The sequence below is a fragment of the Nomascus leucogenys genome, chromosome X, assembly GCF_006542625.1.
Source record: "Nomascus leucogenys isolate Asia chromosome X, Asia_NLE_v1, whole genome shotgun sequence".
NCBI lineage: Eukaryota > Metazoa > Chordata > Mammalia > Primates > Hylobatidae > Nomascus > Nomascus leucogenys.
Window position 1 is genome coordinate 84,832,910 of NC_044406.1, and position 27,948 is coordinate 84,860,857.

At 38.6% G+C, this 27,948-nt stretch overlaps 1 protein-coding gene across 1 annotated transcript in view; it reads left to right on the plus strand.

Moving 5' to 3' along the window:
* Nucleotides 1–27,948, plus strand: part of DIAPH2 (diaphanous related formin 2) — a 938,691-nt gene that overhangs the window by 655,343 nt on the left and 255,400 nt on the right. Inside the window, exon 24 of the mRNA XM_003274986.3 lies at nucleotides 21,565–21,729. Within this exon, the coding sequence (XP_003275034.2) occupies nucleotides 21,565–21,729 (165 nt within the window). The remainder of the gene's footprint in view (nucleotides 1–21,564; nucleotides 21,730–27,948) is intronic.

Genomic DNA, 27,948 nt, shown 5'->3' on the forward strand with positions numbered 1-27,948 from the left:
TTTTTGTATTTTTAGTAGAGACAGGGTTTCGCCATGTTGGTCAGGCTGGTCTCGAACTCCTGACCTCAGGGGATCCACCTGCCTTGGCCTCCCAAAGTGCTGGGAGTACAGGCGTGAGCCACTGCACCCGGCCTAATTTTTGTATTTTTAGTAGAAATGGGGTTTCACCATGTTGGCCAGGCTGGTCTCAAACTCCTGACCTCAGATGATCTGCCCGCTTCTGCCTCCCAAAGTGCTAGGATTATAGGCGTGAGCCACCACACCCAGCCTGTTATATGTTTAACCCTTTTTCCAAGTTGACATTTCCCTGATACTTTGGCTTTTTAAATAGCATACCCTTCCCCACAATTCGTTTAATGAATCCCTTCTTAATTCACTTAAAAACAAAGATGTTCCTCCAGAAGCAACCAGTTTTTTCTCTATTGTTTAGGGATTGTGTTTTCTGATTTTGTAATAGTATCAGAACATATAGGTAAATATTATTTTAGAGTCTAGTTTAATCAGATCACTCTTTTGCTATAGAAATATGTTACTAGCTTCTTAACGGCCAGGCGGGGTGTCTCATGCCTGTAATCCCAGCACTTTGAGAGGCTGAGGCAGGTGGATCACTTGAGGTCAGGAGTTCGAGATCAGCCTGGCAAACATTGTGAAACCCCATCTCTCCTAAAAAAACAAAAATTAGCCATGCATGGTGGTGCACGCCTGTAGTCCCAGCTACTTGGGAGGCTGAGGTGGGAGAATTGCTTGATCCCGGGAGGCGGAGGTTGCAGTGAGCTGAGATTGCACTACTGCACTCCAGCCTGATACAGAGTGAGATTCTGTATCAAAAAACAAACAAACAAACAAAAAACAACTATGTTACTAGCTCCTTAAGTTCTAAGTCATCTCATTGCTTTCTCTGAACGTAGCATCTATCGTTGCTCTTGTTTACATCTCAGTAAACGTCTCAGTTTCAATCTGATTTAGATAAATGTGATTTTTTTAAGCTGAAATTCCTAAATCAGTAGTAAGTGTGCAAATATTTTAAAGATTATTTGCCATATGTTATTTTAGATACTTATCCCTATTTTTCTGCTTTTAATTAGAAAAAATAATTTATAAACTGGATGATGTTAAAATATATAAATAATTTATTAATTTCATTCATAAAATGAGCTCTAATATATATACTACTTATATTTCTAGACTAATATACAGCCACATTCATCATTTTTTCCTAGTACATTAGTATTTTTATCTAAATTAATTTTCACCCGCTAATGAATATTAGGAAGCACTATACATCATTAAAAGTATTTATTCCAGGATGATTTCCCCAAATGTGTTACTATGTAAACATATTCTGTTTACCCCTCCCTTTCCATGAAAAATAGCCTTAAGGCATCATGATAAAAATGATACTGTATTTATGGCAGGATAAATCAAACACAGTGAAGATGAAAGAATCAGATTAGGCATTCCATTTGCTTACTCAATATGGTTTCTCTTATGCCCAGGTTTCCATCTTTACAGAACTTATTGGGCATGTTTCACCCACACTGCAATGTAACTGATTTTCTTTTCTCTGCCATCTGCTGTTCAGTTAATATGTGTTTGGATGTGTGTTTTATGCAAAATAACTAACAGTCTAACATTTTGGCACATTTTGCTCTTATGTCTTAACAATGTCTGGGCATTTGTGGATAAAAGAGACATATTTTTGTTTTACATGTAAGTGAGTGAAAATCACTTTCCCCCACCCACCTCTCTAAAATGAGAAAACACTGAGAGGCTAAAAGGAAAGAGCCCACATTTAAAAAAGAAACAAACATTAAATCTTATTTCAGAGTGATTCAAATATTGATATCCAATAGAAGCATATATGAACAATTAGAGTGTCTTGGTTTTTATTTTTTTGAAACTTTTTCACTAAACTGGACACTGGTATATATAACCTGTTCTATCAGTTGTTGGAGCTTTTCTCTATGTCTGAAAGTCTTTAGACCAGCCAATGACTACTTTCAATATTCTGAGAGAGTAACATGTCCTCCAAGGCACCAGGACATTACAAAAGGGAGAGCACATGTGAGGGAACCAGCCAGGTTCTCCACTTATGGTTGGCTCAATCATAGAACTTTTCTCTTGTAGTTTTTTATATAGTTGCACTCCTATATTCAATGCAGCATTATTCACAATAGCCAAGAAGTTGAAAGAATCTACATGTCCTTCAAGGAATAAAGAAAATGTGGTTTATACATATAATGGAATATTATTCAGTCTTTAAAAACAAAGACATCAAAAGGCTGGGCGCAGCAATGGAACCTCTAATTCCATTGCTGTTTTCATAGTAACTCTGTGTAACACTTAGAAGCCTTTGCTCGACATTGTCACAAAGTAGCTCTAAAATGTGGATCTCAGGGTCTATCTGGGCACATCTACTGGCATTTTTTCTGCCCTTCCTGCATTCTTAGACACACAAACACACACACACACACACCACATGCTTTCTCTGGGCTCTAATCAAAGCCTGTGTATAATGAATTGCCCAGGTGAGAAGGAGAAAGTCACTGACCCCTCTCTCCTGAACTTGCACAGAGCCATATGACTACTTAAACATAGAAATAAAAATTTAGATTTGGTGTGTGTGTGTGTGTGTGTGTGTGTGTGTGTGTGTGTGTGTGTGTCTGTAGAGTTAGTGACCTAAATAGAAGTTTGCCTATTTTTTCCTTTATTGTGGTAAAAACACATAACGTGAAATCTACCCTCTTAATAAATTTTTGAATGTACAGTACATTGTTAATAATAAGCACAATGTTGTACCACAGATCTCTAGAAAATTTTCATCTTGCATAACTGAAACTCTAAACCTACTCAATAGCAACTCCCCACTTCCCTCACCCCTCAGCCCCTGGTAGCCACCTACTCTCTGTTTCTATGAGTTTGACTACTTTAGATACTTCGTGTAAGTGGAATCATACAGTATTTGTCCTGTGACTGACTTATTTCATGGATCATAATGTCCCCAAGGCTCATCCATGTTGTAACATATGACAACATGTCTTTCTTTCTGTTTTTTTTTTTTTTTTTTTTTTTTTTTTTTGAGACGGAGTCTCTTCTGTCGCCCAGGCTGGAGTGCAGTGGCGCAATCTTGGCTCACTGCAAGCTCCGCCTCCCGGGTTCATGCCATTCTCCTGCCTCAGCCTCTCTGAGTAGCTGGGACTACAGGCGCCCGCCACCATGCCTGGCTAATTTTTTGTATTTTTAGTAGAGACGGGGTTTCACCATGGTCTCGATCTCCTGACCTCGTGATCCGCCCACCTCGGCCTCCCAAAGTGCTGGGATTACAAGCGTGAGCCACCGCACCCGGCCTGAGACGGAGTCTTGCTCTGTCACCCAGGCTGGAGTGCAGTGGTGCAATCTCGGCTCACTGCAACATCTGCCTCCCAGGTTCAAGTGATTTTCCTGCCTCAGCCTCCCAAGTAGCTGGGATTACAGGCGCCCGCCACCACGCCCAGCTAACTTTTGTATTTTTAGTAGAGATGGGGTCTCACCATGTTGGTCAGGATGGTCTTGAACTCCTAACCTCAGGTGATCTACCCACCTCAGCCTCCCAAAGAGATGGGATTACAGGCGTGAGCCACTGCGCCCAGCCTTTTGATGTCTTTGTTTTTAAAGACTGAATAATATTCCATTATATGTATAAACCACATTTTCTTTATTCCTTGAAGGACATGTAGATTCTTTCAACTTCTTGGCTATTGTGAATAATGCTGCATTGAATATAGGAGTGCAACTATCTCTTCAAGATCCTTCCTTTTTCTTTTTTTCAGTCCAAGAGCTGGCTTTGAATAACACATTGACATTGAAATATATATGGTCCCTAAGATCATGTAATTTTTTGAGATGTCAGAGACACCTAGAGACAGCAAACACATTAAAGATAGATTCACAGTTCTAGTTTATATCCATGTCACAAACTGAACACTACTGAAGTTATTTGGTTATTGTTTGTTTTCCTCAAGCAGAAAATTTTCACAGGGCACATTTTTATCTCTAACAAAGGAAAGAAGAAAAGAAATGTGTTCTTTGGAAGTAATGCCACTGTATTCAAATAGCTTCTTCCACATAAAGTTAAAAATGTCTTTCAGAGTTAAATAATGCAATTTCATATTTAAGGCATATATTAAATTGATACTAGGAAAAAAACACAAAATCCACCAGTGACCCAGTAAAATTAGTAAATTCTTAATATACATATAAGTATATACACATACATACCTACATGTACATAGAAATGCATATATTTTAGGGAAACCTTGAAAGAGAAAAGGAATTGCTGAACAGCTTAGGAAATACAGTACAAACAAAAAGTAGTATTGTCTGCAAAAAAATTTTTGTTGCAAAAGTAAAATTTTCCTAGTGGAAATTCTGGCCCAGAGTTGGGCTATTACCTATATTGAATAAATTCAGGGAAACATTCTGAAATGTTTGACTGCTATGATTGAAGTATTATATTAAAGTACTTTATATCCTGAAATGCACTTGTTTTCAACCATGCAAACAGTTTTATTAAGTAGGAGGATATCAGGGTTAAGGTTAGGTTTACATGACCATATGAGAAAATTTATATAAGGTGATGGCATGAATGGATTCTGATCTTCAAACTGGACAACTAGAAGTTGGAATTCTAATGTCAGGGGTATCAAACAGCCCACATGGAAAAGAAATGAGAGTCTTTAATAAGCAATTGGGTTAGAAAATATATAGTATTTCAATGTCATTATTTTATTTCAGAGTAACATGTCTGTCGTTGAGATAGTTTACTGTAGGTTAAATTCAGTATGAGGTTGCCATGTACTTGCAAGGTTCTTAACCCTGTTTTAGAGATCATAAGACATAAAGGTGGGCAAAGTATATTCATTCTAGAATAGGGAGTTTACATACACTAAACAACCAGCTTAAATACTATATTCAAGTGTTTTCATGAGAAAAAAATCAAAATACTTTTTATCAAGATGTTAGTGCTTTCATTTTACCTGAATACTTATAGAATCTAGCATTATACAGCTGGAAGCAACCTTGCAGAATTTCTACTCAAATTGCTTTATTTTGTATCTGCAGTGAGGGATGTAAATTCCACAGATCATCCTGTATGTATATAAAAAGGGCTAAATCTCTTGCCTCAGTTCATAGATCTTTTGAATGCACAGAATTGGCTCTTTTTTTTTTTGAGACGGAGTCTCGCTCTGTCCCCCAGGCTGGAGTGCAGTGGCGCAATCTCGGCTCACTGCAAGCTCCGCCTCCCAGGTTCACGCCATTCTCCTGCCTCAGCCTCCCGAGTAGCTGGGACTACAGGTGCCCGACAACACGCCGGGCTAATTTTTTGTATTTTTAGTAGAGACGGGGTTTCACCGTGTTAGCCAGGATGGTCTCGATCTCCTGACCTCGTGATCCGCCCACCTCGGCCTCTCAAAGTGCTGGGATTACAGGCTTGAGCCACCGCACTCGGCCAGAATTGGCTCTTATCTTTATTAGTAAACTTGATTTGGAAGACATTTCCTTTTTTGTTGCCACTTTACCTCATTGGCGATTTTAGTTAAGTAAGCAAAGATAAACAAGAAGTGGAAAAGCAGTATCAGCTGAATTGAAACCACTACTTAGATTGAAAAAGCATGATTGGACACTATCTATAATTCAGTATAATTCTCAAACCTAAAATGGGACATTTGAAAATAAGTGTAGGAAAAATACTTATAAAATGGGAAAAATGGAAATAAAATGTCCAAAGAATTCAGAAAATTATACTAAAGGGTCCAATCAAACCCAAATATGTACATATTCATTCCAAAGCAACAGACATATCAGAAGTACCTGGTACCATAAAAATTAAAATACACACTCACAAAGACTGCACAATATAATGAGAAACATCGTCGCAGACACTTGGCATCACCATTTCTAAATAATTTCATAACTGTATCCAGTTATTCTTGAATCTGTAGTAATATTTCTTAAACTCCTTTTTGCCCTAGCTCTGTCACTGTTCAATAAAACTAGATTCCCCAGGGACCTTCCCTTTGGCAAAATTCACACTGAGTACAGTTTTTGTTTCATTGATATTTGTAGTAAAATCATCCTTTATAATAATTGAAACTGTTAGCACAGACTGCAGGATCTGATATTTTGCTCTGTAGTTAGATATTTCCAGAATATCCTATATTTGGGGGGAGTATATCAAGGCCAAGCATATTCGGACTAAAGGAATGTCCACTGAACCAACAAGAATGTTAAGGGAGCCTTGTTAAAGTACCATCCTGATCTCGATCCGATTGGCTAAGAGGAAGTCTTCCTGTCCTTGCTCCATTTGCTTTGGCTTTGTATTTCTTACTGCTGCCATGCAACCTGATGTCCATTTTATCAAGAAGCCTATATACTTCAACTGCCTATTAGATTTCACTATCCCAGTATTTCACAGATACCACAAACTCGATTTGTTTAAAACTAGTCATTATTCTCTGCCCCCAAAATAGTGCTCCCTTACTTGTTTCTCAAGTTCTGATAAAACACAAGCTCACACAAAATATACTGAGTCAGCCAGGCTGTAAAACTCAAGGGGCATTGTCAATATTCCCCTCTCTCTAGCCACTAATATCTAGTCAGTCACCATGTTCCATGGATTCTGCTTCTTCCGTATTCCTTTTTTTTTCTTCTTTGAGATGGAGTCTCACTCTGTCGCTCAGGCTGGAGTGGAGTGGTGTGATCTCCACTCACTGTAACCTCCGCCTCCCAGGTTCAAGCGATTCCCCTGCCTCAGCCTCCTGAGTAGCTGGGATTACAGGCATGCACCACCATGCCTGATTAATTTTTGTATTTTTAGTAGAGACAGGGTTTCACCATGTTGGCCAGGCTGGTCTCGAAATCCTGACCTCAGGTGATCCGCCCGCCTCGGCCTCCCAAAGTGCTGGGATTACGTACGTGAGCCACCTCCCCCGACCCATATTTCTTATATCTATCCCCTGCTTTCCATTTGCAGTACTGTTCTGTTAGCTTCCCAGATGCTCCCCCTATGTCCAATCTCTCATCTCTCCAAATTATCCTTCTCCTGTTGCCAAACTGGATACCTAAAAACAGGTAAGGTCATGTTACTCCTCTGATTAAAAATATTGATAACTCATCACCTACAAAGGAAACTTGAAAACATTAACATGCATTTCATTCCTTTTCAGGCTTATCCCCTCTATAGCTCCCTGCTTGTGCAAACTACCTTATCCCAGAATAGTCCCAGTTCCTTAACAATTCTAGATACATTGAGGCCGGGCATGGTGGCTCAAGTCTGTAATCCCAGCACTTTGGGAGGCCGAGGTGGGCGGATCACGAGGTCAGGAGATCGAGACCATCCTGGCTAATCTGGTGAAATCTCGTCTCTACTAAAAATACAAAAAAATTAGCTAGGCATGGTGGCAGGCGCCTGTAGTCCCAGCTACTCGGGAGGCTGAGGCAGGAGAATGGCGTGAACCCGGGAGGCGGAGCTTGCAGTGAGCCGAGATCACGCCACTGCACTCCAGCCTGGGCAACAGAGCAAGACTCCATCTCAAAAAAAAAAAAAAAAAATTCTAGATACATTGAGACCTTTGCTCATACGATTCTCATTGCCTGGAGTGTCTTTTCTCTGGATAGAAAAATCCTTTCCATACCTCAAGATGGAATTTGGAAGTTACTTCCTTGTGAGACTTCCTAATGATTCCAAAGTCAAGCCTTTCTATGTGAAATTTATTTTACCACATGCTAGTTAAAAGAACAAAAGACAAAAAAAAAAAAAAACAGAGCAGGCACGGTGGCTCACGCTTGTAATCCCAGCACTTTGGGAGGCTGAGGCGGGTGGATCACAAGGTCAGGAGTTTGAGACCAGCCTGGCCAACATAGTGAAACCCCGTCTCTACTAAAAATACAAAAAATTGGCCGGGTGTGTTGGCAGGCGCCTGTAATCCCAGCTCTTTGGGAGACTGAGGCAGGAGAATCGCGTGAATCTGGGAGGCGGAGGTTGCAGTGAGCCGAGAACGCACCACTGCACTCCAGCCCAGGCGACAGTGCGAGACTTCGTCTCAAAAAACAAAACAAAACAAAACAAAAACAGAGGAAGCAAACTGGGCTAAACATGCTGGTTTAAAACATAGTTTTGTCTGAATCCACATACTATCTAGATCGTGATGAAAAAGTTAGTTGGTCTCCCTGAGGCTAATTTCATCATGTGTAAAATGTAGTTAATAATAGCATATATAGGCCATTGTGGGGGTTAAATAAGACAAAGCTTGTTAAGCATTTAGTTCAGTACCTGCTTCCTTGTAAGAGTTCAATAAACATTAGTTTCTGCTACTGAGGCTCTGCTGTTATTTATCGTCTCCTAACACTAGTTTATAAATTCAGTGAGGGTTAGAAACCATGTCTTATCACTTTACTTTCTTTTTCTCTATTTAATCTCTAGCAGTTTCTTATATATTATCACAGCATGATAAATGATGCTGAGAACTGAGTGTGAGGTAGGGCTCGGGGTAGGACCTTATCTAATTAACATCTGTGTATGCCTACTATGAATATTAAATAATAATACTGACATTCCAAAACATACACATCAATCTCAAAAATGTTTAACCATAACTCCTGTATTCTGGTAAACACAACTATATGGCAATCTTGATAGTTATGTATTGCCTAACACCTGTTATTTTTTAACTGCCTTTGATTCTGTGTAACATTCTCAATAATTTATCAAAGGTACTTTAATTAGATATTTACATACTGCATACTCTTCTCATTAGTACGAACTAGCAAATAGACTTACTATCATTTAGATCGTATTCTATGCTTCATTTAAATTAGTCTGAGGGTTTTTGGTTGTTGTTAGTGTGTATATATGTGTTTTAATTTAGGCACCATTTTTTATACCTTAAGCAAAGGAAATCTGATCCTACCATTTCTTTGTTTAAACCTTGTCAATGACTTACATTTTGGGCAAGAAAGAGTTTTAAATGCCTAATAGATCTATAGAATCTGGTTCCTGCTTACCTCAGGAACCATCTCCTTCTTCACTCCCACTTAACTCCGTAGTCTCTAGTATTCTAGGCATTTTTCATCTTCTTTGTGTTCCTAGAATATTTAATATCCTTCCACGCCTTCCCTCATGCTACCACAATACTCCTTCTGGCTCTTACCATCCAGGTTTGAGTTTTAATGTGTCATCTTTCAAGAAGCATTTCCAGATTCATGGCCTACCCCTGTCCCCCACAAGTCTATTAAGTCTCCCAAATATACATTCTTACAACAACTTAAGCTTTGCAGTCACAATTTTCTTTTCCTTTTTTTTTTTTTTTTGAGACAGAGTCTCACTCTGTCGCCCAGGCTGGAGTGCAGTGGCACTATGTTGGCTCACTGAAAGCTCCGCCTCCCGGGTTCACGCCATTCTCCCGCCTCAGCCTCCTGAGTAGCTGGGACTACAGGCGCCCGCCACCACGCCCGGCTAATTTTTTGTATTTTTAGTAGAGACGGGGTTTCACCATGTTAGCCAGGATGGTCTCCATCTCCTGACCTCGTGATCCGCCCGCCTTGACCTCCCAAAGTGCTGCAATTACAGGTGTGAGCCACCACTCCTGGCCTGCAGTCACACTTTTCAACTTGCAATTTAAAAAATGTTTTGTATTTGTGTAATATATATTTCCCCCACTCGAGTGGCATCTCCTTGGAAAGCAGTAACCTTGTCTGAATATTCACTACTCCGTCATCAGCACCTAGAAGATACCTGGCACATAGTAGGCATTTAATCAAAATGTTTGAATAAATGAGTGAAGAAATCACTCTGCTGGGTGACTAAGGATGCAAAGCTAAACTGTCTTCAAAGGAAGGATAAAAAGACAGACACATAAAAGACACAAGAGAGTGAATAAAGAAAGTGGATAGAGAAAATTAAGAGTGCTGAGTGTACTTCTTATCTCTCTAATAACTGCCACATTTGTGACTTTCACAGGAGGCTTATTTAAAAGCATTTTTTTTATCCTAGCTGACTCAGACCATTTATGGAAAAGTGGGGTCATTGCAGAATGTTTTTATCTTTCTGGTAGCATAGTTACCTCCTCTATGTTAAAAACTGAGGACTGGTTCAAAATCCTCACCACTGACTACACTATCTTTCTTATATTATTTAAATGTCCTATGCCTCAATTTTATTTCTTTTTTTTTAATTTTTTTTTATTTTAACAGAAGATCTACTCTTTGGGTAGTGAGAGAGCACTAAGAAAATGGCTACTCCAATGGGGCAGGAGGTAAAAAAGAGAAGCAGGGTACTTGATAATACTTCAGATAGTACAAATCTGGTGATTCTGATCCCCAGAAGGGATTATGGACTGATATGGTTTGTCTGTGTCCCCACCCAAATGTCATCTTGAATTGTAGTCTCCATAATCTCCACGTGTCATGGGAGGGATATATTGGGAAGTGATTGGATCATGGGGGCAGTTTCCTCCATGCTGTTTCATGATAGTGAGTTCTCATGAGATCTGATGGTTTTATAAGTGTCTGGCATTTCCCCTGCTGGCATTCATTCCCTCCCCTGCCGCCCTGTGAAGAGGTGCCTTCCGCCATGATTGTAAGTTTCCTGAGGCCTCCCCAGCCATGTGAGACTGTGAGTCAATTAAACCTCTTTCCTTTATAAATTACCCAGTCTCGGGTATTTCTTCATATCAACATGAGAACAGACTAATACATGGACGTAACCCCACATTGGGCGTCAGAGTAATGGAAGAGGTGCAAAAGTGAGGTGACTGATTCTCCTCTGGAAGGTTTGGGGGGAGGCTGTCCTGGTGGGCTGCCACCAGGATAGTTGCTACTCACCTGTGTCCTGGCCTGGTCCTGGCTGAGTCCTCGCCCAAACTGCTCTAATGGGTGGCAGTAATGATAGCCATGCCTCAGTTTTATAATCTGATTTTTTTTTTTTTTTGAAACCGAGTTTCGCTCATGAGTGCAATGGTGCAATCTCAGCTCACTGCAACCTCCATCTCCTGGGTTCAAGCAATTCTCGTGCCTCAGCCTCACAAGTAGCTGAGATGACAGGTGTGCGCCACCACGCCTGGCTAATTTTGTATTTTTAGTAGAAATGGGGTTTTGCCATGTTGGTCAGGCTGGTGTCAAACTCCTGACCTCAGGTGATCTGCCCGCCTCGGCCTCCCAAAGTGCTGAGATTACAAGCGTGAGCCACCGTACCTGGCCTATAATCTGATTTTTAACAGAATTTTTTAGTCTATATCTTGAACTATTTTAAAGTATTATGTTGAACCCAAATAAAAATTAATACATGCATTCCATATTATCCTTGTTAATGCTTCATATTTGTAAATACTTGTCAATGCATATTCATCACATGATGTGTGGTTTGTAAGTTTCACATATTTTAATATTATTTTTAAAGTACATTTCTTTGAAATGTTAATTTCTAACTAAAAATTATCCAAATTAAATGGAAAAATTCATGTTTTGTTTTTAGCATTAAGAGGAATCTTTTCTGACAGGTTTTAAAAAGTGGAAATGCTGTCTATATTTTAATAGATTGTATATTTGTGACTTCCTTTTATTTAAATGGGTAATTATGCCAGGTTGTTAACTAAAGCTTGTGTGAAGGTTAAGTGGATCTCAAATTGATTTTTCCATGTTCTTCAACAATCCAGCAGTAATGATATTTAATATTTCAGGCTTTTAAAATGAAAATTATAAGTAACTAATGTACTACCTATGAAGATGAAAAATCGTAGCAACTGATTTGACTCAAGTATCTATGCGCTCTATAAACTCTTCATTCCCCAGTGCTCTGCTAATGCTTTTTCTAATTCTAATGGAACAATTTTTTTGTAGTAACAATTACTCCTTACATCAAAATTAAGTAAAATGATAAACAGTTTTCTACACATAGCATTGATGAAGTGATCCTACTTTACCAATAGGATCAGTTAGAGGGCAAGGGGGTATAACACCTGCCTTCAGCTACCTGAAATAGTCAAAACCAATATAAATGTACATTAAAGTATAAGGGAAATAACTTAGTTTCTATTTTGGTATAAGCTTATGGAGGAATTACAACTATCTCAGGTTGAATTTTAGGTCCATACTGTTAGTATATTACTAAGGAATATAATCTAGAAATTCATATATAGTCACACAAAAACGTGGGTGATAAAAGCTTTAAGAGAATTCTATATAGTGCATAAATACCCAAGTAATTCTGATCACTGCTTCCCTAGATGAGATTCCCTAGATAAAAATGCTTTGTGGGCTGGGTGCAGTGGCTCACTCCTGTAATCCCAGCACTGGGAGGCCTGGGTGGGCAAATCACTTGAGATCAGGAAGGAGTTCGAGACTAACCTAACCAACATGATGAAACCCCATCTCTACTAAAAATAAAGAAATTAGCTGGGCATGGTGCTGGGCACCTGTAATCCCAGCTACATGGGAGGCTGAGGCAAGAGAATCACTTGAACCTGTGAGGCAGAGGTTGCAGTGAGCCGAGATCACGCCACTGCCCTCTAGCATGGGCGATAGAGTGAGACTCTATCTCAAAAGAAAAGAAAAAAAAAGGAAATGCTTTGTGGGACTTATGATAAATGTTTTATAAATTAACTTTCCAGATTCATGACTGATACCAAACTGATTTCAAATTAATAACATTTTCAAAACATTAGCATTTTACCTTGCAGTGTTTTAAAATGCTGCACACATTTTAGTTTATAAACCCCGCAAAGAACACTTCTGTTAGGGAGAAGATGATGTGATTTTAGCTTACAGTTATCTTAAATAACTTCATGCTTGAAAAATCAGAAATATTTGTCTTTGTAGAACAAGGAATTTGAAAGGGGACTAGTAAAAGGAAAATTGCATTGAATTTCTTATTTTCCTCTCATACTTGACAAGTTTATATGTATTAGATATGTCCCACTTCACCGCCATAAGGTTATATTTATTTTAGGTTATAAATTACTCTGAATTACCTTCATCTTGGAAGGTCCATTTTTTTCCCAGAGTTCTTCTCTTTAAATATTTCAAGGACTTCCAAAGTTGCTTAAACAGATGGGAAGAGGTCACTTTACATTTTGATCCTGGAATAGTCTAATTATCCTCCCCAGAGTGCCCTGTTCTTTGAAGCTTTTATAGTTGTCACTCTCTCCTGTGGCACCAAATGCCAGGAAATCTGGGTATTCAGGAGCAAATGCCCTTTGGCTGCTGATCTTACCAGTGCCTTCAGTAGTTTCTCAGGGAACTGTGTTAGGAGAGGTTCTAGCATTAGTTATATAGTGTGTCCATAACCAGCTTTCCCATGTCACCCTAAATATGGCCATTGGCTTCTTCAGTGCTGCCAAAACACAACTAAGGGCAGGCTGCCTGGCTCAGTCACACCAATCATAATGGTCTACAATACACTTTCTTTTTTTTTTTTTTTTTTTTTTGAGACGGAGTCTCGCTCTGTCACCCAGGCTGGAGTGCAGTGGCGCGATCTCGGCTCACTGCAAGCTCCGCCTTCCGGGTTCACGCCATTTTCCTGCCTCAGCCTCTCCGAGTAGCTGGGACTACAGGCGCCTGCCACCACACCTGGCTAATTTTTTGTATTTTTAGTAGAGACGGGGTTTCACCGTGGTCTCGATCTCCTGACCTCGTGATCCGCCCGCCTCGGCCTCCCAAAGTGCTGGGATTACAAGCGTGAGCCACTGCGCCCGGCCTTACAATACACTTTCTTAAGTCCCAGTTATATTCAATCTTAACCCCGAGTAAGGAGTAACAGTAACCCAGATCAAATCTCTACTGATGAAACAAGCTTCCTCTTCTCCATAGACAAGGTCCTGTTAAAGATATACCCACTTTATATTATAAATAGAAATCTACAGGTAGCTGTAAAGATACCTTGTATCTCTACGACATGAAAATGTCATTCTGTTTCTAGAATCAAAACTGCCTGTAAGCCACCAAATAGCCTTGCTGGTTTTTTGTTTTATTGTTTTTTTGTTTTTTTTTTTGAGATGGAGCCTCGCTCTGTCGCTCAGGCTGGAGTGCAGTGGCATGATCTCGGCTCACTGCAACCTCTGCCTCCTGGGTTCAAGCCATTCTCCTGCCTTAGCCTCCCGAGTAGCTGGGATTACAGGTACTCTCCACTGCACCCTGCTGTTGTTTGTATTTTTAGAAAAGATGGGGTTTCACCACATCCAGGTTGGTCTCGAACTCCTGACCTTAAGTGATCCACCTGCCTTGGCCTCCCAAAGTGCTGGGATTTCACGCATGAGCCACTGTGTCCTGGCAATTAGCCTTTCATAAAATGCATTTTATAGTAATTTTTTTTTTTTTTTTGTGAGGCATCTCACTACATACATTTAAGTCTTATTTCTACTGGGTATGGTGGTAGATGCCTGTAGGCCCAGCTACTCAGAAGACTGAGATGAGAGGATTGCTTGAGCCCGGGAGTTCTGGGCTATAACGCGCTAGGCTGATTGGGCATCTGCACTAAGGTCCACATTAATATGGTGACCTTTCAGTAACGGGGGACCACTAGGTTGCTTAAGCAGGGGTTACCTAGCCCGGGTCAGAAACAAAGTAGGTAAAAACTCTCGTGCTTATCAGTAGTGGGATTGCACCTGTGAATAGCCACCACACTCCAGCCTTGGCAACATAACAAGATTCTCTTACAAAAAAATAAAAAGACTTATTTTCTTTAAACAGTATTCTTAATTTCTATTCTCTAATATAGGAGATAAACAAAATGGCCAGTTTTAAATTTTATCTATTGTATTAGGGTTCTCCAGAGAAAAAGAATATATATATATATATTTATATATATATATATTCTCTCCAGAGAAAAAGAATATATATATATATATTTATATATATATATATTTATATATATATATATTTATATATATATTTATAAATATATATTTATATATATATATTTCTTTTTTATATAAAATAAGAATATTTTATACATCTATATATATAGAGAGAGAATTATGGAGACTGAGACATCTTGCCATCTAACTTCCAAGCTTCTGCAAGCGAAAAAACCAGGAAAACTGATGGTATAGTTCCAATACAAATCCACAGGCCTGAGAACCAGGGGAGCCAATTGTTTATGCCCCAGTCCCAGTCCCTTGGCCCAAAAAACAGGAGTGTCAATGTCCCAGGGCAAGAGATGATGGATGTCTCAGCTCCAGAAGAGAGGGAGAGCATTCACCCTTCTCCACTTTGGTGTTTTATCTTGGCACTCAACAAATGGGATCATTTCCCACCCGCATTGAGGAGGGTGTTCTTCTTTACTCAGTCTACTGATTCACATGCAAATTCTTCCAGAAACACCCTCATAGGCACACCCAGAGACAGTGTTTCACCAGCTATCTGGACATCCTTTAACCCAGTCAAATTGACATAAAATTAAACATTATATCTACTAAAATATCTACTAGAGCAACATTCAGGTCTAAAGACACAAACTTAATTTAGGCTGACCATCATTCTACTGATAAACATATTCACTATTACATATATAGCTTTAAAATAAATATGATTGAAGCCAACCTTGTTATTAAAATGTATTTAAGATGTTCAGATTGATGAAACGAGGGGATTAAAATGCATTCTCAAATACAATGAAATAGTACTGTAAAAATATTCTCAGTAAATGAGTTTTGCTGTGAAATTGGTTTAAGATTCATAAAAGGGATTTCAGGCTTTTAAGTACTCAAGTCAGCCCATGACCCAGCCTTCAGTGGTGTCATCCTATGCAGTGTTAGAATGAGCCTTTACTCCTTCAACAAATATTTCTTAAGAACTATATAGCTTACTGGTTAAGAACATGGTTCTGGAGGCACACTCAGTTTATTTCCATTTTTGTGACATGCTAGCTGTGTGACCTTATGCAATTATTTTTTTATCTCAGAAAGCTGTTGTGAAGATTAAATGAGTTAATCCATGGGAAGTCTTCCACAGCAGCTCACACAATTTATTTTTTAAAAAGGTTAGGTACAGTTACATTGTCGTTATTGTTGATTTTCATTTCTTTTGTTACTGCTACTATTTCTTCTATGTGCCAGGCACACGTCTAGATGTTGATGAGTCAGTGATCAGAGAAGGTCTACTTTCATGGACCATATTTTTAAGTAGGGAAAGGTAGGCAATAAACAGATTGAAATAAGAAATAAGAAAAATAGACAAAAGAGATAATGTCAGATAGTGATTAAGTTCTCAGATGAAAAAATAGGCCAGAGTAACAGTGATGTGGATGGATATTTTAGATTGGATGGTTGGGGAAAGCCTCTAAGAGGAAGTGGCTTTTGAGCTGAGACTGAATGGCTTGGTGGGAAAGAAACAGTCTAGGCAGAGAGAACAACAAATGCAAAGGCCCTGAGTTGTCTGTGACCTTGGTATGTCCAAGGAACAGAAAGAAGGTTGATGTAGCTAGGCATAGTACTTTAAAGGGAGAATGGCATGAGCTTACATTGCAGGGATGGGTAGAGGACAAATCATGTAGAGCCATGTAAATCATGGGAAAGACTTTGTATTTTCTTCCAAGTGTTGTAGAAAGTTATTAGAGGGTTTTCAGAAAGGAATTTACATTTGAAATATCAACAGATATCATTTTTTAAAAAATTCAAGTAGAGATGATATGTAGACAGTTGATTATGAAAGTTTGTGTCTCAGGAGAGATTGGGATAGGAGAGATATAAATCTGGGCGTCATCAATATAGATGATATTTAAAGCTATGTGAATTGCTGAAATCAACTAGACAGAGAATGTAGATAGAGGGCTCAGGACCAAGCCCTCTACTCTGACATTTTATAGAAGTTGCCAGAGGAATCCAGGCATGGTGGCTCACGCCTGTAATCCCAGCACGTTGGGTGGCCCAGACGGGTGGATCACCTGAAGTCAGGAGTTCGAGACCAGCCTGGCCAACATGGTGAAACCCCATCTCTACTAAAAATACAAAAATTAGCTGGGCATGGTGGCACGCGCCTGTAATCCCAGCTACTTGGGAGGCTGAGGCGGGAGAATCTCTTGAACCCAGGAGGCGGAGGTTGCAGTGAGCTGAGATCATGCCACTGCACTCCAGCCTGGGTGACAGAGACTCTGTCTCAAACAAAACAAAACAAAGCAAAGCAAAAAAAAAAAAAAAAAAAAAATTGTTACCAGAGGAGAGGAAGTGAGAAAGAAAACTTTTCATTTCTGTGTCACAAAAATTAAGTAGCTAAATGTGTCATATGCTGCTGAGACCTAAAAAGAAAAATAAAGGAGTGAATATTGAATTTTGCCACATGAAGGTGGCAAAGTGTATTGTAAACAATACACTTCTATATGAAAAGAACTAGGTGTCATGCCATGGATTATTACAGTGTCTACGTTCTAACCCTAAATGGATAACTGCCTTTTATCTAGCTCCCACAACTCTAAAATTTGAATGGTAATATTGCTCTGCCTTTTTGAAAAGGTTGTTTTAAAGAATATGGGATATAATGGAAGGAAAGGTATATAATAAGTGATAAAGTCTTATACGCATGCAAATCGATGGTAGTAGAATTATTTGTACTATTAGATTATAAACTTCTTCAGGGTAGAGATTAAGGCTTTAATGATCATTCTATCGACCACAGTGCTTAGCATGATACCACCCCAGTATCTTGTATTTAGTGGCTGCTTAAAAAACAAAATAAAAATTTCCCATATGAAGCCAGGTGTGGTGGCATACATCTGTAGTCCCAGCTACTTGAAAGGCTAAGGTGGGAGGATGGCTTGAGCCTGGGAGTTCGAGGCTGCAGTGAGCTATGATTGTGCCACTGCACTCCAGCCTGAGTAACAGAGCAAGATCTCTAAAAAACAATATAGATAAAATAATAAGTTTTTAAAATTCCCACATTAAATACAGGGATGATATGGAGTGATGTTGTGTACTTCTTTTCTTACCTGCAGTCCCAAATAGGATTTGGTGACATGGTTGCAATTGTGAAAAATTTCAATGCTGACTTCCCAGCCATCTATCCTTTTTACAAAGTAATCTCTTTGAAGATAAGTGAAGGATTTAGAGATTGGGCTGCTTTCCATTTGTTATTTTGAAGATAAACCATTCTCAGAATTTTTCAGATTTCCTCACTTGGGTACGAGACAATTTCTGAAATCAGTTTTTGTTCTATAAGAACAAATTTATGAAATTCGGTATCACTACCAAATATGTATGGACATGTTTTAGCTGGTGAAAAATTGTGTTATGATAAATGGGGAACATACACATTTTCCCTTTTTTGTTATCTTTGGCTTTTTCTCTGTGTTATACAGATGTTGAGCTTTCTGCAATATGCAAACAGTTTAGTAATTTGCATTGCAAATAGATTACAAGTAAGTGACCTTTGCAAAGTGCTTCTGCCTAGCAAGTCCCTGGAATGAATCTATTTTATTTAGGGAAGAGAGGCTAGAAAACAGAAATGTCACTTTCATTCTTTGCTAAAAAATGAAGAGTCTTCTTTCTGCTATGCTTAAATATGATGATAAACATTTTCTTAAAAACCAATATATATATGATGACAGTCTCAAAGGTAAAAATCAGATTGTTTTTATATGAAGCATTACGTGTACCCTTCCATTGCTAAAAAGGAAAGTAGAGTCTGTCAGAAATGTGTTTGTTCTTTCGGGTCTATTGACACAAAAATGGGCTTGAGGATTGAAAGATTTAATGTCGCTTGTCAGCATGAAAGGGGCTGTTGTGTTGTTAATGTGAATGCTAATACTTAGCAGCATAAAAAAAGAACATAGGAAGTGGGCATCTCACTTTTAAAATCATGGTATATTCCATAAGTGTCAGCTGCAAAGTAACTTTCCAGAAATGGTCTGATTTCCCCATTGACTTCCATTATAGAACTAGAGCTGTGTTCCCATGGAAAATAAATTTGGCCCCAGGTTATAATAAAACACAGTGAAGAATTCAGAAAATCTTATAAAGTCAAGTTTTTCAAGGCACAATTATCAGTACTTGATAAAATAATAGCACCACAAAATATTAATACACTATAGTAGATCTTAAAATAGTATGCCCCAGACTGCACCATTATTTTTCTATACAATTCCAAGTCTATTACTTTTCCATCTAAAGAAATTTTACTTCTGTGATCATTATTAATTTTTAATGGATTTAACTCTAATTTAAACTGTTGATTTTGTTTCCTTTTTTCTTTATGGTTAGTCCACTTACCTTTTTCTAAAACATTCTTATCTATAACAATCAAAAGTTACCAGCCATAGAAGAAAGACCAGAAGGAAATGCTCCAAAATGTTCACAATACTTGTTTCTGAGTGGGAAATTTTAGTTGATTTAAGTTTTTAATTTCTAAGTTGTAAAAAAGGGTCATTTATATCTTCTATAATCAGAAAAAATGTATTATAATTTCTTTCTATAAGTATAAATTTATATATAGTGAGATATCTTTAGTAGGACACATTTATATATTTGGTTCTTTTTATGATTTGGTAATGGTAGTTGTTAAGATCATTTATTCCTTCAAAATTTTTTTAAAACTGGTAAAATTAGTTTCTGGAGATAATAGCTTCTACTTAACTTTCTAGAACATACTACTCAAAGTGTGAGCCTGGACCAGCAACATCAGCATCACCTGTAAATTAGTTGGAAATGATAATTCTTAGGCCCCTGATCTGGGGCCCCAGCAAACAGCTATTTGTGTTTTAACAAGCCCTTTGGGCGATTAAGGTTCTAAAGCTACAGAAAATTCTCTCTAGAGCTACAGCAAATTTTCTTTACCTCTCTCTCCTTCTCCTCCCTCTCCCTCTGTGTCCTTCTCTTCCTCTCACCTTCATCCTCTCTTCTCCCTCCCCCCTTCCCTCCTTCTCCCTCTTCCTCCTTTCTTGCCAGGCCACTTCCTCTCCTTTATAGAGGAAAAGTAGTTTCTCTTCTCACCCATTGCTGGGTTTGTGGCTGAGACCTCTAGAACAAAAGACAGATTAACAAGAGGAAAACTTAAGGATTTATTTAATATAAGTTTTATGTGACACTGGAGCCCTCAGAAATGAAGACCGAAAGAAATAGGCAAACTTGTGTATTTTTATGATTAGGTTTGATGAAGAGTGGACAGTAGGGAAATATAATTGGGCAAAGAGGGTATGATCTAATGGTAATGAGCTGGGGGGACTTAGCAAGGCATATTTGTTCAGATTCTTCTCTGTGTCCACATGTCTCCAGAGATAAGGACATTCTTTTCCTTCAGGTATAGGAGGAGCAGCTCTGAAATGAGGGTCTTATAACCTACTTCAGAGGCAGTTAAGAGAATTATTTTCTTGCCTGCTTCAGGAGAAAAGGATGAGAAGAAGATCAGAGAGAACTTCCTGCTTTTGTTGATTTCTCAAATGCCAAGGTGCCATATTTTGGGGAAGTGTGTCTTGAACCCCATCACCTTCTTCCTCCTCTGTTTCCTTTCCTCATGTGGGTTATGCATATATGTATACACACACACATATATAACACTAATATACAGAATTCACTATAACCTCTTTTTTTTTTTCTTTGAGACGGAGTCTCACACTGTCGCCCAGGCTGGAGTGCAGTGGCGCGACCTTGGCTCAGCACAACCTCCACCTCCCAAGTTCAAGCGATTTTCCTGCCTCAGCTTCCCGAGTAGCTGGGAGTACAGGCACGTGTCACCATGCCCGGCTAATTTTTTTGTACTTTTAGTAGAGACGGGGTTTCACTGTGTTGGCCAGGCTGGTCTCAAACTCCTGATCTTGTGATCTGCTAGCCTTGGCCTCCCAAAAGTGCTGGGATTACAAGCATGAGCCACTGCACCTGGCCTCACTATAACCTCTATCTCTATTTATATAGAGATATATATTAAAAAGAGAAAAAAATATATATATATAGTTTTTTCTTTAAGTTTTTTGTCACTGTTTTCTACCTTACTCATAAAAATATATGAGGCCATTTTCTGGTATTTGTGCCTATATGCTTTCATTTAGTAAACATTTTCTAACAAATGTTCCGTGTGGTTACATATTGAATAGTTCTGTCTAATTTAAAGACCTTCAAGTCTCACTAACCAATATAATGACTCTATCAAGTTATTTTGGGCTATAATGTGTCTTCCCCAAAATTCGTATGTTGAAGTCCTAACCACCCTGTACCTCAGAATGTGACTATATTTGAACATAGGGACTTTAAGGAAGTAATTAAGTTAAAATGAGCTGATTAGGGTGGGCCCTAATCCAGTATGTCTAGTGTAAGAAGAAGCAATTAGGATACAGACAGAGGAACGACTATGGAGAGGCTCAAAAGAAACTAAACCCACCAGACCCTGATCTCAGACTTCTAGCCTCCAGAATTGTGAGAAAATCAGTTTCTGTTGTTTAAGCCACCTAATCTGTGGTATTTTACCATGGCAGCCCTAACAAACTAATACACAAGTATTTGTGCATTACTAATGTATTTATAGAAGTGATGATTTAATTCAATCTTAACATCTACTGATTGATTGCCTTTAAAAGGTACTGTTGAGTCATGTTCCTTAACAAAAAGCTACAGCTTTACAAAGACTGCCAGAGAACAGTATGAAAAACTCTCCACCATGCACAGCAACATGATGAAGCTCTATGAGAATCTTGGAGAATACTTCATTTTTGACTCAAAGACAGTGAGCATAGAAGAGTTCTTTGGTGATCTCAATAACTTCCGAACTTTGTTTTTGGTAAGTAATACATCTTAAAGCATTGCAAGGCCTGTTGCTTATATTTCTGAATGTCTTCCTTCTATTGTCATTTTATGTTCCTATTGACTATATTGATTTCATGTGACAGTTTTTTAACAAGAATTGACAGATATTTTATACCTGTGACATGGATAAAAATTAAGTTATAAGTCATGGCTGTCTTAACATAATGTGGACCTAAATGAATCATCTTCAATGTTAGGTATACATGGGAAATGTTTTACTGAAATTTTATAGGAAATGAATGAATTGGTACTTAAATAACCCCAATTTTTATATAGCATAATATTATAATTTCACATAGCTTAAACATTAATATCTAGAACTTTTCACATAATAAATTCAAATGCTGTGATTTATAAATAAGTTTCTTTCACAGCCTAAATGAGAAACTGATTTTGAATTGGACTGTGTAAATAACACTGAATACCTAAAGTTTCTTTCACAATGTAGGCTCTTGTTTTAAACTGGAACTCTTGAGGATCACAGTAAATATTAACATTAATTGGGGGTGGCAATTAGGGTACAAGTTATGATACTAAAAGGAATCAAAGGCTTTGCTATATAAATGCTATGGAAATACATGTCCTCTGCATCTAACAAAGGAGTAGCAGGAAGAGCACAGACTCTGACTGCAATAGTAACAGAAAGATATGCACAATAGTTGGTATCAAACAGGTAAAGGTATGTGTGTGTATATATATATATATATATATGTATATATATATATATATGTATATATATATTTTTTATTTTTTTAATTTTTTTTGATATGGAATCTTGCTCTGTTGCCCAGGCTGGAGTGCAATGGCGTGATCTCGGCTCATGGCAACCTCCGCCTCCCAGGTTCAAGTGATTCTCCTGCCCCATCCTCCCGAGTAGCTGGGATTACAGGCACATGCCACCATGCCCAGCTAATTTTTGTATTTTTAGTAAAGATGGGGTTTCACCATGTTGGCCAGGCTGGTCTCGAACTCCTGACCTCAAGTGATCCACCTACCTCAGCCTACCAAAGTGTTGGGATTACAGGCGTGAGGACCTGTAGCAATAATCCCCAGCAGAAAGATCAGTTAGCAAACAAATTCATTCCAGTGTGAGGTATGTTTCCATTCCCAAAGCAGTACGTTCTTTGTCAATGCTGTTGCCCTGTGAAATCATTTGATTTTGGTGTGACTTCATCTATGAGATATGAATATGCTTGTGGAAATCAAATTGCTTTCATCACCTAACCCAGGGCCTATAACCGAGAGCATACCCGAACAGTTAAACAAGCAGCTTTGGTCATAGAAGTTAATCCACAAACTTCCAGAAGTATGATCATATGTCTTCTTTTTTGCTGAAAATATTAGTTGATTTTTGTCTTTGACCCTTCATAGAGACACATACTTTTTAGCTAACCCATAACTAGTAGAATGTGTTCTACTGGCAATGAGAAGAGGGCTAAGCGAAAGTGGTCAAATCATTTTCAAAACTTAAAAGCTGATTATATGCTATGAACACATAAGCGCACAGGTTATATCTACTTGGATTATTTTCAAAAAGGACAAAACAATGAACATTAAAAAGGAATAAGGACCAGAAAATATACTTTAGTTGACACTCTGAAATGATGAATCCAATAATTTTTTTGGTAACAATGTCTGTGGGTGAATGGATATATAAGAATATATATGTGGCTAGGCATGGTGGCTCACACCTGTAATCCCAGCACTTTGGGAGGCCGAGGCGGGTGGATCACCTGAGGTCAGGAGTTTGAGACCAGCCTGGCCAACATGGTGAAACCCTGTCTCTACTAATAATACAAAAATTAGCCGGTCGTGGTGGCAGGTGCCTGTAATCCAGCTACTTGGGAGGCTGAGGCAGGAGAATTGCTTGAATCTGGGAGGTGAAGGTTGCAGTGAGCCGCTGGAGAGAGTGAGACTCTGTCCCAAAATAAATAAATAAATAAATAAAAGAATATATATGTAAAATATATAAGAATAAATATGATTAATATTGTTCATCTCTATTTAGATCCTAAAACACTGTCTGTCATGTTATATGTTCCCTTACCTCCCCAATACACAGACACAGAGTAGTAGATGGTGTACTTCCCCCCCATGTTGCAGCATTCTTCTAATAATTCCAGTGTTACAGCCTGTGTGTACTCATATTAGCCATATGCCTAAAAGGCTAAGAACTCTACTTGTATCACTTCTCAATCATAACTTGTTTTTTAAAAATGTAAGAATATTATTGTTAAGGAGACCTGATTTTGTGTCCTGGTACTGCCACTAAAAAGCTGTGTGACTTTGAGTAAGTCATTTGTCCTTTCTAGCTATCCATTTCTGTCTATCTTTTGTAAAATGAAAGAGTTAAAGGGTCGATCTCTAAGAATTCTATTCCCTGTTAGTAGTCTGAGTTACGGTCGGAATTTCAGAGATGGCAGAGTCATATATATTACATACATATGTAGGATATGTTTTATGTCTTTCTGCTGACTTCACTGCACATGTAGCTTGAGTACAGAGTAAGAATTTTTCATATATTGTTATTGAATGTAAATAATTTGATATTCTTATGTCCAGTTTCATGTCCATTTAAGTTAATTTCTTGAGAACCTGTTAAGATTGACTTTCAAAACAAGTAATCAGATCCTAAATGTGTCAGCCAATCTGAAACACTTACCTAATGCACTCGTGACCAGCCATTGCTATCTTTGCCTTATATAACAGTACTGCTACCACTTCTATCTAGAAATCTTTATCAACTTGCTGCCATGAGAATTAGGTGTACAATGTATTAACTATTTTGAACGTGGGTGGGTCATATAACCTCTCTGGGCATTTGTTTCCTTGTCTATAAAAGATGGAAAATAATTTAAGCCATGTCTTCCTCACTACTATGTGAAAAGACCTTGAAACCTATGCTATACAGATGTAGAATATTATTAGCCATTCTCTGACTGTCCTTTCCATTAATTACTGAAAACCAACTTGATTTTGGTAATGCTCTGGGTCACAGATAAAAGGAAGAGAATGGTTTCTCTCTATCCATGAGTGGGGACAGACAAACAAATGCAATATAATTTGATAAGTGTTGCCATAGAAATATGTTAAGGTGTGATAGTAACATAAAGGAGGAACTGCCTAACTCTGCCTATGTTGGCCAGAGAGGCCTTCATAGAAAAAGTGACATTAGGGCCGGGCGCGGCATAATCCCAGCACTTTGGGAGGCTGAGGCGGGTGAATCACAAGGTCAAGAGATCGAGTCCATGGTGAAACCCCGTCTCTACTAAAAATACAAAAAATTAGCCGGGTGTGGTGGTGGGCACCTGTAGTCTCAGCTACTCGGGAGGCTGAGGCAGGAGAATAGCGTGAACCTGGGAGGCGGAACTTGCAGTGAGCCAAGATCACACCACTGTACTCCAGCCTGGGCGACAGAGACTCCGTCTCAAAAAAACAAAAACAAAAACAAAAAAGAAAAAGTGACATTAGGGCAGAGTCTTGAAAAATCCATAGGCATTTGACAAGCAGACTTTGACAAGCAGGTTTGAGGTTTTTATACCTGACCTTTAAGTCGAAGACTCCTAAATCAACATCACCAACTTCAGTCAATCATTTGTGCTCACCATGTTCCTGTTTCATAGTGAACTTGAAGTGATTTCACTCTCCCGGGGGAGGGAAGAACCTGAAAGATTGGCAAAAATTGTAATCGCCAGAAGTTCCCATTTTCTTAGTGCTTTGTGTGTTTGGCCTCAGGGTTCTTAGCACTAAAAGCATATTGGACTATAGATGGAAGCAATAAAATACCAGTAGTGCTGAGAAGAAAATAAGAGTTCTGATTCATGTGCTACCAAAAATTACTTCCAAATGAGCTCAGAGTTTCATCTTGGGAGATCTATTTGGCATGTGTAGCATAAACAAAATGCACATACCAAAAAATCTTCCTCAGATAGAGATATCCTCTAAAAGATGGGGCAAATAGAAATAAAAGAAGTTGACATTATGAATTAAGATCTTTTTCAGAGTAAACAATTCAAATGAATGAAAGCAGAATTGGATAATGTCTATGGAATACTTCTATTAGTTAATATTCCTATTCTATATTACTCAGCTAATGAGGATATTAAAGGTATTCCAGATGAATGTACAATATATTGGTATCAAGGTATATATAATTAGAAACATTTCTAAATTCAGAATTGAGATCCTTTCTAGTTAGTTTTAGAGATTTCATAAGTTTAAAGAACAGCATACAGGCTGGGCTCAGTGGCTCAAGCCTGTAATCCCAGCACTTTGGGAGGCTGAGGTGGGCAGATTATGAGGTCAGGAGATCGAGACCATCCTGGCTAACATGGTGAAAGCCCGTCTCTACTAAAAATACAAAAAACTTAGCCGGGCATGGTGGCGGTTGCCTGTAGTCCCAGCTACTCAGGAGGCTGAGGCAGGAGAATGGTGTGAACCCAGGAGGTGGAGCTTGCAGTGAGCCAAGATCACGCCACTGCACTCCAGGCTGGGGGACAGAGCGAGAATCTGTCTCAAAAAAAAAAAAAAAAAAAGAACAGCATACAATATAGACAAAATTAATGGCCCCTAAATTTAAGTTGATTATTTTGTGGAAGAAAATCAAATTCCATGATACACAGTGGAGACTCAGGAGGGTTTTGGGGTAGGAGGGGTGTGGATAATGAGAAAAATTACTTAATGGGTATGATGCATGTTATTCGGGTGATGGATACCCTAAAAACTCTGACTTGACAACTGCAATCCATGCATGTAACAAGATTGCACTTGTACCTAAGTATATACAAATAAATCAAATTCCATATTTATGCAATGTCTAAACATCTTTTTTGCTTATTCTCCTTTATATGCTTTAGTCTTTCTTTTAGTTCAAATAGTTGACTGCACAAATAGTCTTTTTTTTCTTTTGAGATATTTTGAATAGAATATTCAAAATCGATGAACCATATATGTTTCACCACCATGCAGTATCTTGCTTTGGCATAAAAATTAATTTCAGCTGTTGGGAAAGTGTTCGAGGCAAGTATTATACTTCAGTAACTTTCACAGCTCCAAATAAATTATAGAAAATACTTCTTTTCTGTTTTAAATCTGTCAGTTTCCTGCTGCTTCTGTGTGTTTTTGTTTTGTTTTGTTAAAGAACAATATGTTACCCAGGCACTCAATAAATATTTGTTGTGTGTGTGTCCTCATTCTGTACCTCATATACTAGATATAGGAATAAGGCTTTGCAGAATTATTAGATTCATTGACATAACTTGAAAATGTTACCGTTGCTATTAATCGTGCTAGCCAATTTCCCCTCAACAAAATCAGTATGTGCTACTGTTCATTTGATAAAGTTTGGAACAGCTCCTAGATGAGCATTAAAATAACTGTTAAGATGCTAAATGATATCAAGGAATCATAGCATTTTATGCCATTGTTCAGGCTTGCTGCTTCCACTTCCCAGATTGACTGATTGAGACAGTGTTGCTCTGTTTCCTAGGCTGGAGTGCAGTGGTGTGATCATAGCTCACTGTATTCTCAAACTCCTGGGCTCAAGTGATCCTCCCACCTCAGCCTCCTGAGTAACTAGGACTACAGGCATGCATCACCATGCCTGGCTAAATTTTTAATTTTTAATAGAGATGAGATCTCGCTATGTTGCCCAGACTTGTCTTGTTTTCCTGGCCTCAAGCAATCCTCCTGCCTCAACCTCCCAAAATGCTGGAATTACATGCGTGAGCCACTTTGCCTGACCCTAGATAACTTTTGAATCCATCCATTTCTTTCCAAGCCCGCTGACACTATTTGAGTTCCTGGCTTCAACCATCTCTCGTCTGGACTATAATAATGACCTCCTGACTGGTATCTGTGTCTTCTTCTCTTACCCATTTCCATTTCCTAATCCATTCACCCCATTTTAGTCAGAATAAAATTAAAAACAAAAGAAACCAAACAAGATAACCTTAGTTTCCTGACTTAAGATTCTTTCATAACTTCCCTGTGGCCTCAGGATAAATCTGAGCTTGTTTTTTTGAGGCAGAGTCTTGATCTGTCGCCCAGGCTGGAGTGCAGTGGCTTGATCTCGGCTCACTGCAACCTCCACCCACTGGGTTCAAGTGATTCTCCTGCCTCAGCCTCCAGAGTAGCTGGGATTACAGGCACCCACCACCACGCCTGGCTAATTTTTTTATTTTTCGTAGGAGAC